The sequence below is a fragment of the Empidonax traillii genome, unplaced genomic scaffold (assembly GCF_003031625.1).
Source record: "Empidonax traillii isolate 1590-97213 ecotype Southwest subspecies unplaced genomic scaffold, ASM303162v1 scaffold1419:size123340, whole genome shotgun sequence".
Taxonomy (NCBI): domain Eukaryota; kingdom Metazoa; phylum Chordata; class Aves; order Passeriformes; family Tyrannidae; genus Empidonax; species Empidonax traillii.
Window position 1 is genome coordinate 66,662 of NW_020956612.1, and position 13,444 is coordinate 80,105.

A 13,444-nucleotide genomic window follows, 5' to 3' on the forward strand; every position below is an offset into this window, starting at 1 on the left:
GAGGGAGGTAAGTATTATTACTCTCATTACTATCCCCACTCTGGAGAAGATGAAACTAAACTTTGAGGCTGTAAGAACTCATCCAAGGCCATGCACTGAACTCCAGTTTATGTCTCCTGGGCTTTGGTAGTGCTCTCAGTTTGGTGGGTCTCATCTCTTTTTATTAAACCATGAGGCTAGACTAGTGAGGGAACAGTTTGGGAAGCATCCTGGCCAAACCCTTCGCTCTGCTGCCAGTACATCTGGTGAAGTTGAAGGGGTGGGTATGGAAGCAGGAGTGGCCGTGGGGCATTCCCTGGTTCCCTGGGAAGCAGGGCCAGCCAAGGCCTGAAACAGGCCTGACACAACCTACAGGAGCTCTGCACGGCCAAGGGAGGGATTGGTGCTTAAATTGTTCCTCTACGGACAAGGACTGGGAACGTCTCCTTCCCCACTCCTGCCTGATGCAGAGGGGAAGAATCAGCTTTGGCTTTCATTAGGACAGCTTTCTGAGACAGCAAGGCTGAGACTCTGGCTGCATCAGAAACAGGGGTTTAGGACCTTTAGAAACCCCTCCAAAATAGTTTCCCTTTCCTCCATGCCCTTCTCTCTGTGCCTGTGGCACTCAGTGAGGGGCTGGCCCTGCGGAGCAGCAGGGCTGCAGAACTCATCCCCCTCTGGGGGTGTACACAGCCCCCACTGACTTTGGCACAAATGGCCAAGGAACAAAAACTGGCTCTCCATCTGGAAGGTTATATGTGAACTAAGAAAAGTGAGTGTGATCCTTGTGAAACTGCAGGGCTCAGAAACTCGCAGGTGCTGCAGGGGACAACCACTCACTTGGAGGGTTTTTGAACATCTTGTCTTGAAAAATTTCTGTTCAGTCTTTGGAATTTCCCTTCCTTTACTCTATATGTTGACAAACAACACTATGTTCACAGGTCAAAAATCATCCAATCACGTTCAATACGATGTATTTTGTGATTAATGTTTGCATGTAGGTAAGGGCTTTATTCTCAGAACAAGCCACCCGTCAATAGCAAAAAACAGCTCACAGGCAGATGAGAGGAACATGATGAATACCTTTCTCCTGTGGCAAAATCTACAAACAAGGGAAGAAAAAAGTCACGGGGCACATGGCATTGTGTGAGTAAATGTGGTACAAGGCAATTCAGAGTCAGTATTTCCTTAGCCTGGGAAGCAGTAGGAGTAAGAGCTCAGAATGACTTTCTTTCTCCCATAAAATTAAAACTCCTGGCTATAGAAGGTCTTAATTAAATGAACACTACACTGTAATTTGGAGCTGTGCAAACATCTCACTGCACCGGTAGCCAGTCTGGCTTTAGGCAAGGCTTTCCAGTGGAGGTTTTATACAACGTAGTCTATTAAATGTAAGATGGAACAAACCACTTACCTTCAGGTCTTGTAAATTCCCTGAAGGTGGGCAGGGAAATGACAGTGTGGGAAATGGTGTGGACTGGATCCAGCACACAGTTGACATCGTTTGGTCGGCAGGACTTGATGCAGCGGATGGTGTCTGTCTTCTCAAGCCTGACACTGGGACAAACCAAAGAGAGATGCATATATATCCTGAAAATTGAGTGCTTTGTGATATGCAGTCTAGGGAGCTAGAAACTGTGATTGATATAAATATTCACTCTACACCACGAAAACTCAGATAAATGCAGCTCCTCAGAACTTCAGGACCACTGAAAAAACTTGGCTTGGCTCCAAGTTGCAGCTAAAACTCCCTCCTCACACCCAGCTCTTCAAGCCAGGCATGTGAAACTGGGAGAACTGGAGTGCAGAAGATGCCATGTAAAGTGTCTTTCCAAGGACAAACAGGACCAAACAACGAGGCCCAGGCCCTCAGCTGGCCTGCTCTCACCAGTTTCAGCGGAGCTGCACTTACTTTGCACGAGCGTTTTTCACTCAGTCATATAAAGCAGAAACAATTGTTTCCACTCTAGAAATCTGGCAGGATATATGGGAAGGGCCAACTTTCTTCCATGACTTTCAGTGCAGCAAGGGCCAGAAAAGCGCCTCTCAAATCTTTTTTTCACACCCTCCCCTTTCCATCCGAACAGAGAAAACAGAGAGGAATGGAAACCAGGGGAGGAAAAAAGTTATCCACGTTATATGAAACCTCAAAGATTGAATTCTGGGTTTGGGGAAATGGTAAGGGTCATTTCATATTCCAGCTCAACCAGCTGCTCATTCAGCCTTGAAAGTCCATTAAAAGTTAAATGACTTCTTCTCACCCTTGTCCACCAGAGTGAATTTAAAGTCACTTACAGTTCAAGAACTTCACACAATGCCCACTCTGTGCTCATGAGAGATGAAAGGGCTGTGCTGGGACTTAAAATGTGACTAAGCCCCACAAATGATCTCAACTTTGACCTGCCCATTTCTTCATATTTCTAAGTGGAAAAAAGAAAAGACTGCAATGTGGGGGGGGNTAACACTCTGACCTACAACAACATATGCAATTCCCTTATTTTAAACCTCAGCTGCCAAATTAAGAAGGAACTTCCAGCTGGCTGATCCTCATGGCTGTGAAATAAGGATCAGCTAAATTACATAGTTGAGGTCCAGTGTAAAATAGTCTATTTCAAAACATGTAACAAATAAAATTGATGTAAAATAAACATCATTCATGTTTGTTTCCCTCTCTCCCCTCCTTCTTCCTGTGTATGGAGAGCTTAGTAAACATTTACACATAAACCCACTGCATTTTTCCTCAGGATCCTGCTGAGCTGGGCTCACAACAGCCAAGTCCCACTGGTTCTCCTTCCAATACCGTGTTCACAAATTCCAGAAAAGTTCTTCAAAAGTTTTTCTCTTTTTCTACAACACATAAATAATAACTAATAATAACTATAATAACAGCTTGCATAACTTATTTTGGGATCTTATTACTAATGCAATACTGTTAGGATACACAGAGCATCCTAAATTTCCATAGCTGTATTTAGATAATAGAAAAAATAATGCAAAAACCATTGTGGTGGGAGTGTCTGAGGAATTTAGCATTGGTCTGTCTTTGCTCCTTCCTGATATTTGCTATTAATGATGTGCTCTGATCTCAAAATACTTTGTAATTTTATCTTCGCACATCATCTTTGTATTTGATCTTCTGGTAGCTGAGGTTTTCCTTTTTGCTCATGTTCTGCCATGGGACCTGTGACTGACAAAAGTTTCTTCCTACGTGCTGAGAACTTTTTTTTTATCCGAACCTTTTTCCCCCTCTAACACAAACTGCAGCTTTGGAACTGCTCCTTCCTCTACACCTTTTCCATTTAAAAGAGAACAAAATTAAGAAACAGCTCAGTTGCTCTGATATAATTTTTTCTGAGTATAATTTTTTCTTTCTACTTGGGTCCTGATATCAGTCCTTTTCATATTCTCTGTTGGATTCAATCAGTAAGTTCTTTGGACCAGGTGCTGTGATTTCATTTTTGTCTGGAAAGGACCAGGCACATAAATGGCCCTACATAATTCCATATGCGTTCCTGGAAGTCCCAATGACACTGCAACATTAAAGCATCTAACACAGGAGGATGTGAGCTCCCTGTTCTTGAATTCCCTGCTGAATGCAATTAATATGGCAGCATTTTACAATACTGAGGGCCAAATTCTCACACTCCCTTCCTTTCCTGCCAAAGAAATATATATTAATGCTTGCAAAAATGAAGTTTATTTTTGAATCTTTATCCTACTTAATTATGGCCTCATAATGAACTGGTAGCCAGAGGGCATCTGCATACAAGCATCTTCTGTGGTGGTAATAAACCCCACTAGCTCAGGCAGCACGGGCTTGTGCTTTCAGTATTTCAACCTGGGACTCCATCCCCACTGGCAACTTGTGGCAGCTTTGGAAGTGTGTGTCAACAGGCTTATTAAACACTGGCATTCCTCGTGAGACTGGAGCTCCTGCCAGCCAGCTGGGATAGACTGTGCCTCAGGGAGTATGTAATGCTCTAGCACAGCGCTGTGATCATGCCCGAATCCAGGCCCTGGCTGGTGACGAGCCCCAGAGCCCACACTCATGGAGTAATTCCTTGTGCTCAGGTGGTTAAGGCTTGGGATCTTCCTTCAGAAAGTTCTCAGTTTCCCCTCTTGTACCTTGTGCTGTCAGGATTTACAGAGTGAAGAGTGAAGTGTTTTTTCTGTATGTGCAGTCACCTGCGTTATTCCCTGCTCGTGGAGGGCTGAGTGTTCTCCCCGCGTGCCCAGGGTGGTGTAAAACACTCATTTTTGGATCACACCTCTGGGACTGAGCTTTTACTGTTAATCAACACAAGGACCAGAGAGTAAAATGAATCCTCTTCCAGCTCAGAAACAAAAGAATTCCAAAGAAATTCCAGCTGTATTGCCTACCATGTTCTTGACTGCGTAGAAATAAAGGAAGAAAGTCAAAATAAAGGAAGAAAGATCTGAATGTTGGAATTCTGGCTGACCTTTCTGGGCTCCTAAGGTTTGGTTTGATGATGGTAGTGGGTAAAGTCTTCACTATTCGAAATTTATCAGCTTTGATATGGAAGTTGGAGAGACAAAAGTGTTATGAGAAAAACCTTTCTAAAATGTTGCTGTAGACAGGGGTGTTTCAGGATACAGCTGTGAGAGAGAAAAGAGCTCTGCTGTCAGCTGAATGCTGTCAGGAAATTCACTGCTGTTCTCCTGTCAGTAGTTCTTCCATTCAGTGGAAATTCCACAGAAAACAAGATGAAAGATCTCTAAAATAAATAGTGTTTAGAGGGCATTCTCTTTTGTAGCATCCTGAGAAGTTCAAACTGGGATCTGTACCTGGTGGGAATCAGCACAAGCTCAAGGGCTGTAACAAAGCACTGCCTCAGAATCTGGCTCCACACTTTCACAGTGGGCACCTCTGGGGTCCTAAGGGCCCAAGTTATGACCTTTTAACAGATGTTCATAAAATGCAGAGTATTTGCCCCTTAAGTGATGAAATTCTCTAAAGATGACTCAGTTGAGACAGCTCAAATTATGCACCTATTTCATTTGGGAAATTCAGACCTAAACATACGCAGCTGTTCGTCATCAGACGAGACAAACTCCACTACTGTGTGAAGTGAATCAATAGTTTTCAGCCCTCAGAACATCCAGGTAATTAGCTCTTAGACTCCAGTTTCTGCTTTGTACAATGATGTAGATCACACAGAAGAATCTCCCCGAACTGAGATGTTCAGTTATAGGGGAAAGTGAAGAACTGGAACGATGATGGCAAATAAAATGCAAGTGCAGCGTGCAATGGATGAACTAAACTTTATTAAAATTTGTGGCAAAAAAGCTACTCTTAGAAGAGGAAGAGTAGCCAGTGATGACAGTAATTCAGTGATCAAAGCTGTGCAGAGACAAAGATAGAAAGTTTGGCAATAAATGTGTTGACAGTTCCATGTCGGGTAAGTTGCATTTGGATTGTCAGATGAAGGTCTCTGGGCTCTGTGATTTGACGCTGCATGACCACAAGGCCACTGTGGTTGTTCACTTTTTTTGTGGTGAAAAACCCCTCCTGGTTCCCGCTGATGATGGACAGCCGAATTTTATCCCCAGGGACAGCATTGGAAGGGCCCATGCGGAAAATGTCGGTGGGTACTTGGATGTTGGTAGGAAAAGAGAGGTGATAGTAGGTTATTCTCAGGGGCAGGCTCTGGCACTCCTTATTCTCATTACAAGGCAAGCGCTCACAGCGACTGCAAGACAAGTGAGAACACAAGACAAGAGGAAGATTAGCGCACGTGTAGCGAGCGGGAGAGGAGAGGAGGGCGCTGGGGTGGGACAAGGGGCCCTGGCTGCATCCATTCTTCAGCCTGGCACCTCATTCCTACTGCAAAGGGACATTTATCACACAGGGATGGGCTTGGCTGCCCTGGGAGAGGCGCTGCCATTGTCAGAGGTGGACGCGACGATCTCAGCTGGGCGCTGACTGCAATGTTTGGGGATGATCGGGGGGCACATTTTGCTCCGAGCTTGTCTTGTGGACAAACCACAAATCAACTAAACCGTGTGCAAGAGTCTCTCCACTCCAAGCAATATTTGGTCGACAGGTTGAGGTTTTGGAACCTAAACAATGTGTTTTTTTACCAAGAAATGCTCCAGCATTAAAGCCTGGTTGGCTTCTTACTACCTCGCATAAATCTGAGCACCCATTTAATTTATTTTATTTTGGCATATGAAATTGAGCCTCTATCAGGAGAATCAGACTGTGGCTCATAAGCAAGCCCCTCTTTGTTGCCAGTGCAGGGTGACCTGAATTCCAGGAACTTCTCGTTATATGCAAAATCAGCACTTTCAAAAAGAGTAGTTAAAAGCACCCTCAGTTCTTCAATTAATGCGCTGCATGTTTTCTTTTAATACCACTTGCAAATGAAAGTACAAAGCAATTCTTTGAAGATCTAAATGCATTCTTAATTTTATTCATGTGTGTAAAGAGCATGCACAAGTCCTCACAGGATGGCCAGCTATTTAGGTGTGGATACTCCTGGAATATTTTCAGGTATAGAGAGTTCTGCATTCTTGTCTGAAATGTCATTAATAACTCCACTAGGGAGAATGGCTTGGTTTTGCTGAAATCATGAAGCAAGTCAAGACAGTTAATTCCTCAGCTGGAAATGTTTTCTTCAAGTGCCACTTCTTGGAAGCACAGACATGCTTATGAGCATTTACACACTCATAAAGATGCTCTGCCTTATTATTTTAGAAAAGTAAAATACGTTTTATAATAATGGCCAGAATTTTTTAAGAGAACAAAAAAACAAGGCTCGAAGACTCGAGAAAGGACATTCTGCTGATTCAGAAAGCTCCTTGTGAAGATAGATGTGCCTGTGGCCAGGAGCTAGAATTATTCAAAACTCACCATCTTTTATCTCGTGCCTTGCTGGTGCACACTACACACTGACTATAGGTTGAGTTAATGTGCACTAATTGTTCCATCAAATAACCACAAAGCAGAGATAGCAAATATTATTGCTGTGGAGAACCAGGGTTCATTCTGGGGTCACGCACCGCAAAGGCGAGAAGCAAAGAGCATTTCAACCCCAGTGTACTCTCCAGCCCTCATTTTAATGCTTCCCCTCAGTGGGCAGCAGGAAATCAGATGACGGGGGAATGCAACAACCTGCTGGCACAGAATCACAGAACCACCAGCACTGACATTACGGGGGGAACTGGGCTCCTCTGCTGTGGCTCAGGCGGTCTGGGGAGTTGGACCTGCACGATTCAGACTGCCTGAAAGAGCTCAGGTCTGCCAAGGCAGAAGATAATTGTTTGTTGCTAAAAGAAAAACACCTCTCTACTGATAGGGAGAATTCAACTGCTCTGAGGCAGATAGATTGCTACAGAGGCTACGAAATCCTTATCGTTCAAGGACTTGAAGCAGAAGTTAAATAAACAGCTCTCAGAAATATTCCAGGTAGGTCTGAGCCTTTCTTGGCATACAGGAGTGGATTAGGTTTACCCATTCAGGTCCTCATTTCATATGTTTTATGAAGAAAAGGCTGCAATTTTCGGAAGTCTGCAGTTTCAGAGGTTTCACAGGGTTTTGGTAAGGATGACAAAAAGTTCAAAACCAATCTCCTAAGGAACGTCAGATTTCTACTCTGGACTGTTAAAAGAAAAACCAAAATCACCAAGATGTCTTAAAACACACAAAGCAGCGTGTTCCTTCCTACACTTGTTCTTGGAAATGAGCGAGCTGCTTTGGCTGAAATTGGCCAAAACTTGAGCCTGAGTCAGACACCTGGCAGGTAAAATTTTGGCCATTGGTTACATTTTGGCAAAATTTTAAGGAGTTAAAGACAGGTCCTAGTAATGAGAAGCACCAGGCAACTTTAATAATACACAGACATGTCTAGAATATACAAATATTTCCCAATTTGGCTCAGCCTAGCACACGTTTCTGACACGCTGCCATAAACCCTTCTTTATATTTTCTACTATTTTTCTTGGCTTAAATATTACAAATGTTAGACTTCAGTGCCACATAAAGAGAATTTAATTGTTATGCAATTTGAAAACAAAAACTGTTTGGCAAGGCAGTGCAGCAAGTTAAGTCCTATTGTCAGGAGCAGTAGATCTTAACTATCCTTGGAAAAATACCAAGCCTATAGGCTGATCCACGAAAAAAAAAAAACAAAAAGCAGAATTTAGGTAAAAGAGATAAGGCCTTCAGTTAAATTGTTACCATTAAGGATCAGACTGTGCCAGGCGTTTTGCTGTCTCTGGGGAAGGTTACACAGGCTGTTTCCTCCTGGAGCTCAGTGTCTAAGCAGCATCCTGAGCTTTCAGCCTGTAGCGTGGGACAATCCTGGAATTACCCTCTCCTGATGGCCATCCCCACTGAACAGCCACCATGCAAAACCTCTGCTTTGAAGGTATGGGGTAAAGAAGCTTCTGGATCACTGAGGGCTCCTGCCTGTACACAAGGATTTTAAGGAAAAAATAAAACGAAGGAAACTTGGATTTACAGGACTGAGAACTGCTAAAGAAAATAATGGGGAACAGGGTAAAAAAAAAATCTCCTGAAGTGCCAACTTGATGAAAGTGAGTGGAGAATATGTTGTCTCTCTTATGATGTGCCAAGCTGGTGAAACTGGAATGTGCTTTGAATGAAAGGGAGAGGAAAATGGTAACTGTACTAGATGTGACATTTTGAGTAGCCAACTATTTTGATTTTGGAATCTGGCACAAGGATGAGTGAAAAAGCAATTTAATGTCATTATCATGTAGAAGGTAACAAAGACATGCCAGCTATATATCATATATATATATAACCATGCTGGGTTATGAATGCTAAAACTAAATCAGTCAAGGAGATGTACAATAGTTTGGATGTAAAAAAGGGTGCTAAAGAGCTCTCATAAAACTCCTCCCCAGTGGGCACCAGGTAACCCAGTCCACAAACCCTCATTCCTGCGTGTTGTTGTATCCTGGCTAAGTCTGAGGGCACCCACTGCCTGCTAAACCCTCTGACTTCTCCAATAAAGATAATGAACTCATATTCTCTTTCCCTTATGCAAACATGTTTTCAACAATAAGTTTAGTACCTGTCTGTAGATGCTGAGAGGAAAAAACCTAATAAATCCAAACAGATAATAACTCAAGGAATTAAAATAATTAGAACTTCACTGAGCAGCTGCAGTATTTGTGTCTGATTCATGGCCTAATTATAGCCCCAGCATATCAGCAGGATCTTGCCCTGTGAGCAGGTCTGAGTTAGGCAGAGTAAGCCATTACAGAGTCCAACAACCCAGACACAGAAAAACAATTCAGACACTCTGTGGCTTCCCCAAAAGATCCCATACAGATCAAACAGCCATGGAAGTCCAATACAGGTGAGAGAGAAGACGAAATAGAACGTATGTGCACCATGTGTATTTTATAAACTGAGCTCTGCAACTCAGGGATGTCCATAGCAGCAGAAATCTGCTAATTCTGCCTAGCGGCACATTGCATACGACTTTTTTTTTTTTTAAATTAGGATACAAATGAACCCACTATTTTACCAAATTAGATGCCCCAACCCTGGCAGTGTTCAGAGCCAGGTTGGATAAGGCCTTAAGCAACCTGGTCTAGGGGGAGGTGTCAAGGATTTTGAAGCTGGATGTAACCCTCCTAACAGAGAGAGAATATCTGCTGGTGGCTCTAGAGTACGTAACAGTGCAAAGCACTGACACGTGGTGTTTTTTAAGTGAATGTCCTTTTCTTAGACTGGAACAGGAGCACGAGAAGCAGACCAGACCTGTGTGTGCACCACACAGGGTAGGCCTGCCAACACAACACGTGTTTGCTAGGAACTGTTCTGTGTTCAGTCAGCAGTGGTGGGACAGAAAGGAGATCATGGCACCAAAAGACTGCTTGCCCTTGACAGAGAAGGTGAAGAAGGTAAGGAAGGCACTTACGTGTCTCCTGACTTGCGGTAATTCTCTGGGCACTCCAAGGACAGGCAGCGAAAGCCGCCCTGGATGTTAAAGCAGGTCTCGTTGAAAGAGCAGTTGTGGCTTTCTGCAACACACTCATCGATGTCTGCGAAGGGAAACAGGGCAGGGGGTGAGACACAGGGGGTGAGACACAGGGGGTGAGACACAGGGGGTGAGACACAGGGGGTGAGACACAGGCCCTTCCTCTCCTGGCAGGTGCCAGACAACCATAGTGCCCTGTCAGGTCCTACAGAACATGGGCTGCAATTAAACACTGGTGCAGGACTGGAAGGGGAGGGCAGCAACAACAAGAAAGAAGAAAATTAACCCAACAACCAAGAAGAGGAAAAAGAAGAGCAGCAGTGCCACTAAGTGGACAAGACCTAAACATCTGCTGACGTGTTTATAGCAGGATATTTCCTTTTAGCACCTAAACTAACTCATACCATTTCACAGTCTGAATCTTCATCTTCAGATTTTTGTCATTATTTAGTAACAGTATAAAAAGTATTCTTTATGGAATTCTTTACTTTATAATGGAAATTTCCTGTAAATTTTCTATATATAAAAGAATTGTTTCTTCAGATTTCAAGCTGCCACTTATTGCTTTACCTGTATTGTTGTAGGAAAGGCATTTTTTAAACACAGAAACTTGCTAGAACTGTTCAGAAGCCCACAGTGCAGGGAGGTGTCCCTGCAGCCCCTGAGCTCACCTTGGCAGTTGCGTGCGTTGGGTGCCAGCCTGTAGCCAGAGGAGGGACAAGTGCACTGGAAGCTCCCAGGAATGTTGATGCATCGAAAGGAACAGATGTGCCCTCCGGTGGGCAAAGCACACTCATCAATGTCTGCAAGGAGAAAACACCACTGGTTTGCTGTGTGTTCATGGCACCCAACCCAGTGCACGTGGACGGGGCTCCTGCTGAGAGCTTCAAACATAGTTTGATGACTCTAATGCTGGGCAAAGCAGATCATCAGATAGGTGTGGCTCTAGTCAGTAAAGTCTAAATAGCAAAGGTTTGCAGGAATAAATGGAGGTCTGAAGAAAATTAAAAGCAATATGAGGGTCCAAGGGACAAAGTAATGGACAAGAGCAAGCACTTTGCAGTGATGTGTGTCACAGTGATTTACAAAAGGGAAGCAGAGGAATAGTTTTATTCTTGTTCTTACAAAAAAGAAAATCAAAATTAGGTGTTCTGCCCAAGGTGTTACTGTCCAGCAAATCCTGCAGACCTAAGTCCAAATTCAGGATCCTGTCCATGAGGTCACACCCACATCCTCCTTGTATTTGAGGAGGACCTACTCACATATTAATTCAGAACAAGCCCCAGAAAGAGGATATATAAAATACTACTTAGTAATATTATATATTTATGTATGGAACATATTCATATCTTCACTTGCTGAAGACTAGAAATCCTGCTAGTTCCTGGGAAAAAATAAGTTTCTGTCAAGTTACAAAAGTATTTCAAGCTCCAATTCGTGTAAACAGCAAAACACCACAGAAGCACAGAGGTGTTTCCAGGCAAGGGCATGGGAGGGAGACCCTCACTAAACGCAGTTTCACAAGAAAATACGACAGAGAATCAAATATTAAAGTGAAACAATTGCATGGAGTTGCTCCTGTTTGTGATGGTGGCAGTAAGAAATGCTGCCCAGCCCTCACCTTCACAGGAGATGCCGTCGATGTCGCTGAGCTGGAAGCCACGGCGGCAGTAGCACTGGTAGGAGCCGTACACGTTGGCACACTCTTGGCTACAGGGGTTGCTCTCACACTCATTTAAATCTGAAACGCAAAGTTAAGACACCTGAACCCCAAATTTCTCGCTGCACTCCTAACACTGGACTAAAACAAAACTTTGGAAGGCAATTCTTTTTATGAAATCATAACAGCAGGAGGCTGCAGTAGGTTGATTTCTCACACCATTCCAGCGGCCTTGCAAGTTAAAAATCAAACAGAAAGAGCTAAAGAGCAACGAGCTGTTTCTCACCCCACAGAGCCAAAGCACTGACAGCCATACCTTCACATGATCTCCCATCAGCTGAAAGTTTGAATCCCATGGTGCAAGTGCAGTAGTAGGAGCCAGGAGTGTTCTCACACTTGTGAGCGCAGAGGCGGCCTGGGTAGCGTCTGCACTCATTGATATCTGCAACGACAAGCACAGAGAGCTCTGTGGAGCAGCTGGCTTCACTGAAACAGCAATCTGGGCAAGAACGTGGTCATAGAAGTTTGATTTTTATTTTCCAGATTTAAATTCCATACTAGAGAGGGAAGAAGTCCTTAAAATGCTCATTTAGAAACAACCCAGTGCGTAACTGGATTAGATCTATACAGAAGAGAGCTGCTTTGATCTTCCAAAGGAATGTTTTGCTGTAGGTGCATATAAAATATCACAGAAAACAATTACACACACTCTCACAATCTTAACTTTTAATGGGATGACAGATAACATGGTGACAATACTCATACAGCTTCCTTTGAAGTCTCAGCAGGTCTCTAATATGGTATTAGATTTATCCAAATAATACAGTAGTGAATTTTACATTCAGGTGACAGAGGTTACGCAGAGAGCACTAACATTCCTCACACAGGCTCAGTGTTGAAGCGCCTTGGCTGCAGGTATTTAACTCACCAATGCAGGTCCTACTGATGACATCGAAGGTGTAGCCAGCCTTGCACTCGCAGCGGTAATTGCCCGGGGCATTGATACACACGTGCCCCTCTCCACAGGGCTGGTTGGGGGATGAGCACTCATCCACATCTAAAACAGACAGAGGAGTGACTCAACATACACTTCTGAGCATGCAAGTGGAGAGAAGAGCCACGTGTCAATGCATTTCTGTGTCCCCAAGTACTTACAGAGAGTTTTGAATCAGAAAGCAAGATTTTATCAGACTCTGAGCTTCTGCAAGATCAGAGTCACCAATGCAAACTGTTCATATCAAGGCAGGTTATCTGTCAGATGTCCTTAATGTTGATGGACTTGGGATAGAAAAGATCAGGAAGTCAGGCAAACTTTGGAGGAAATCAGGTGCAAAATTGTTTTGTTATGCATACTCAGTACTCATGGATCAGATCTTCATCTAGGGTAAGATGTCAGAGGCCCACAGGTAGGGCTTTGATAAGCCACTTACAAAACCTGAAAACACATGCAAAAATACCTCTCTTTGCAAAAGCCACCTCAGTTGAAAGCCAGCCAAAGCCATAAATGTCTTCCAACATTATTCAAATGGCTTCTGTGGGGCGTGAAGTTATCTCCATCCCTCTGCACTGAGGAGATTTCGGACCACACAGTATTGTTCCAATACACTCACACAGTCACAGACAATGCCCTTTTGGGGGGTGATTATCATTCCTCCTCTCTTCAGAATATAAGGTTCCATGAGTTATATCAAGGACAGAGTGGGTGCTTGTCATTCTTCACTTGTTGGGACTGCCATGAGGGACAGAACAGGATCAAGAATTGACTGTGGGAATGAGAGGAGCTTGAGCAAATTGCAAGAAACTGGTAAAGAGAAATGACAGACGCAAG

General features: G+C 43.7%; 1 protein-coding gene across 5 annotated transcripts in view; it reads right to left on the reverse strand.

Moving 5' to 3' along the window:
• Positions 1-13,444, reverse strand: part of FBLN1 (fibulin 1) — a 60,146-nt gene that overhangs the window by 16,817 nt on the left and 29,885 nt on the right. For 3 of the 5 annotated variants that reach the window (XM_027907212.1, XM_027907216.1, XM_027907214.1), the window contains 6 exons: positions 12,545-12,673; positions 11,933-12,058; positions 11,578-11,697; positions 10,628-10,759; positions 9,897-10,020; positions 1,394-1,536 (listed from right to left, as the gene is read on the reverse strand). In XM_027907212.1, the coding sequence (XP_027763013.1) occupies positions 1,394-1,536; positions 9,897-10,020; positions 10,628-10,759; positions 11,578-11,697; positions 11,933-12,058; positions 12,545-12,673 (774 nt within the window). Of the gene's footprint in view, positions 1-1,393; positions 1,537-5,250; positions 5,691-9,896; positions 10,021-10,627; positions 10,760-11,577; positions 11,698-11,932; positions 12,059-12,544; positions 12,674-13,444 lie in introns of those variants that run through there. The other 2 variants (XM_027907213.1, XM_027907215.1) reach the window with 2 other exon arrangements.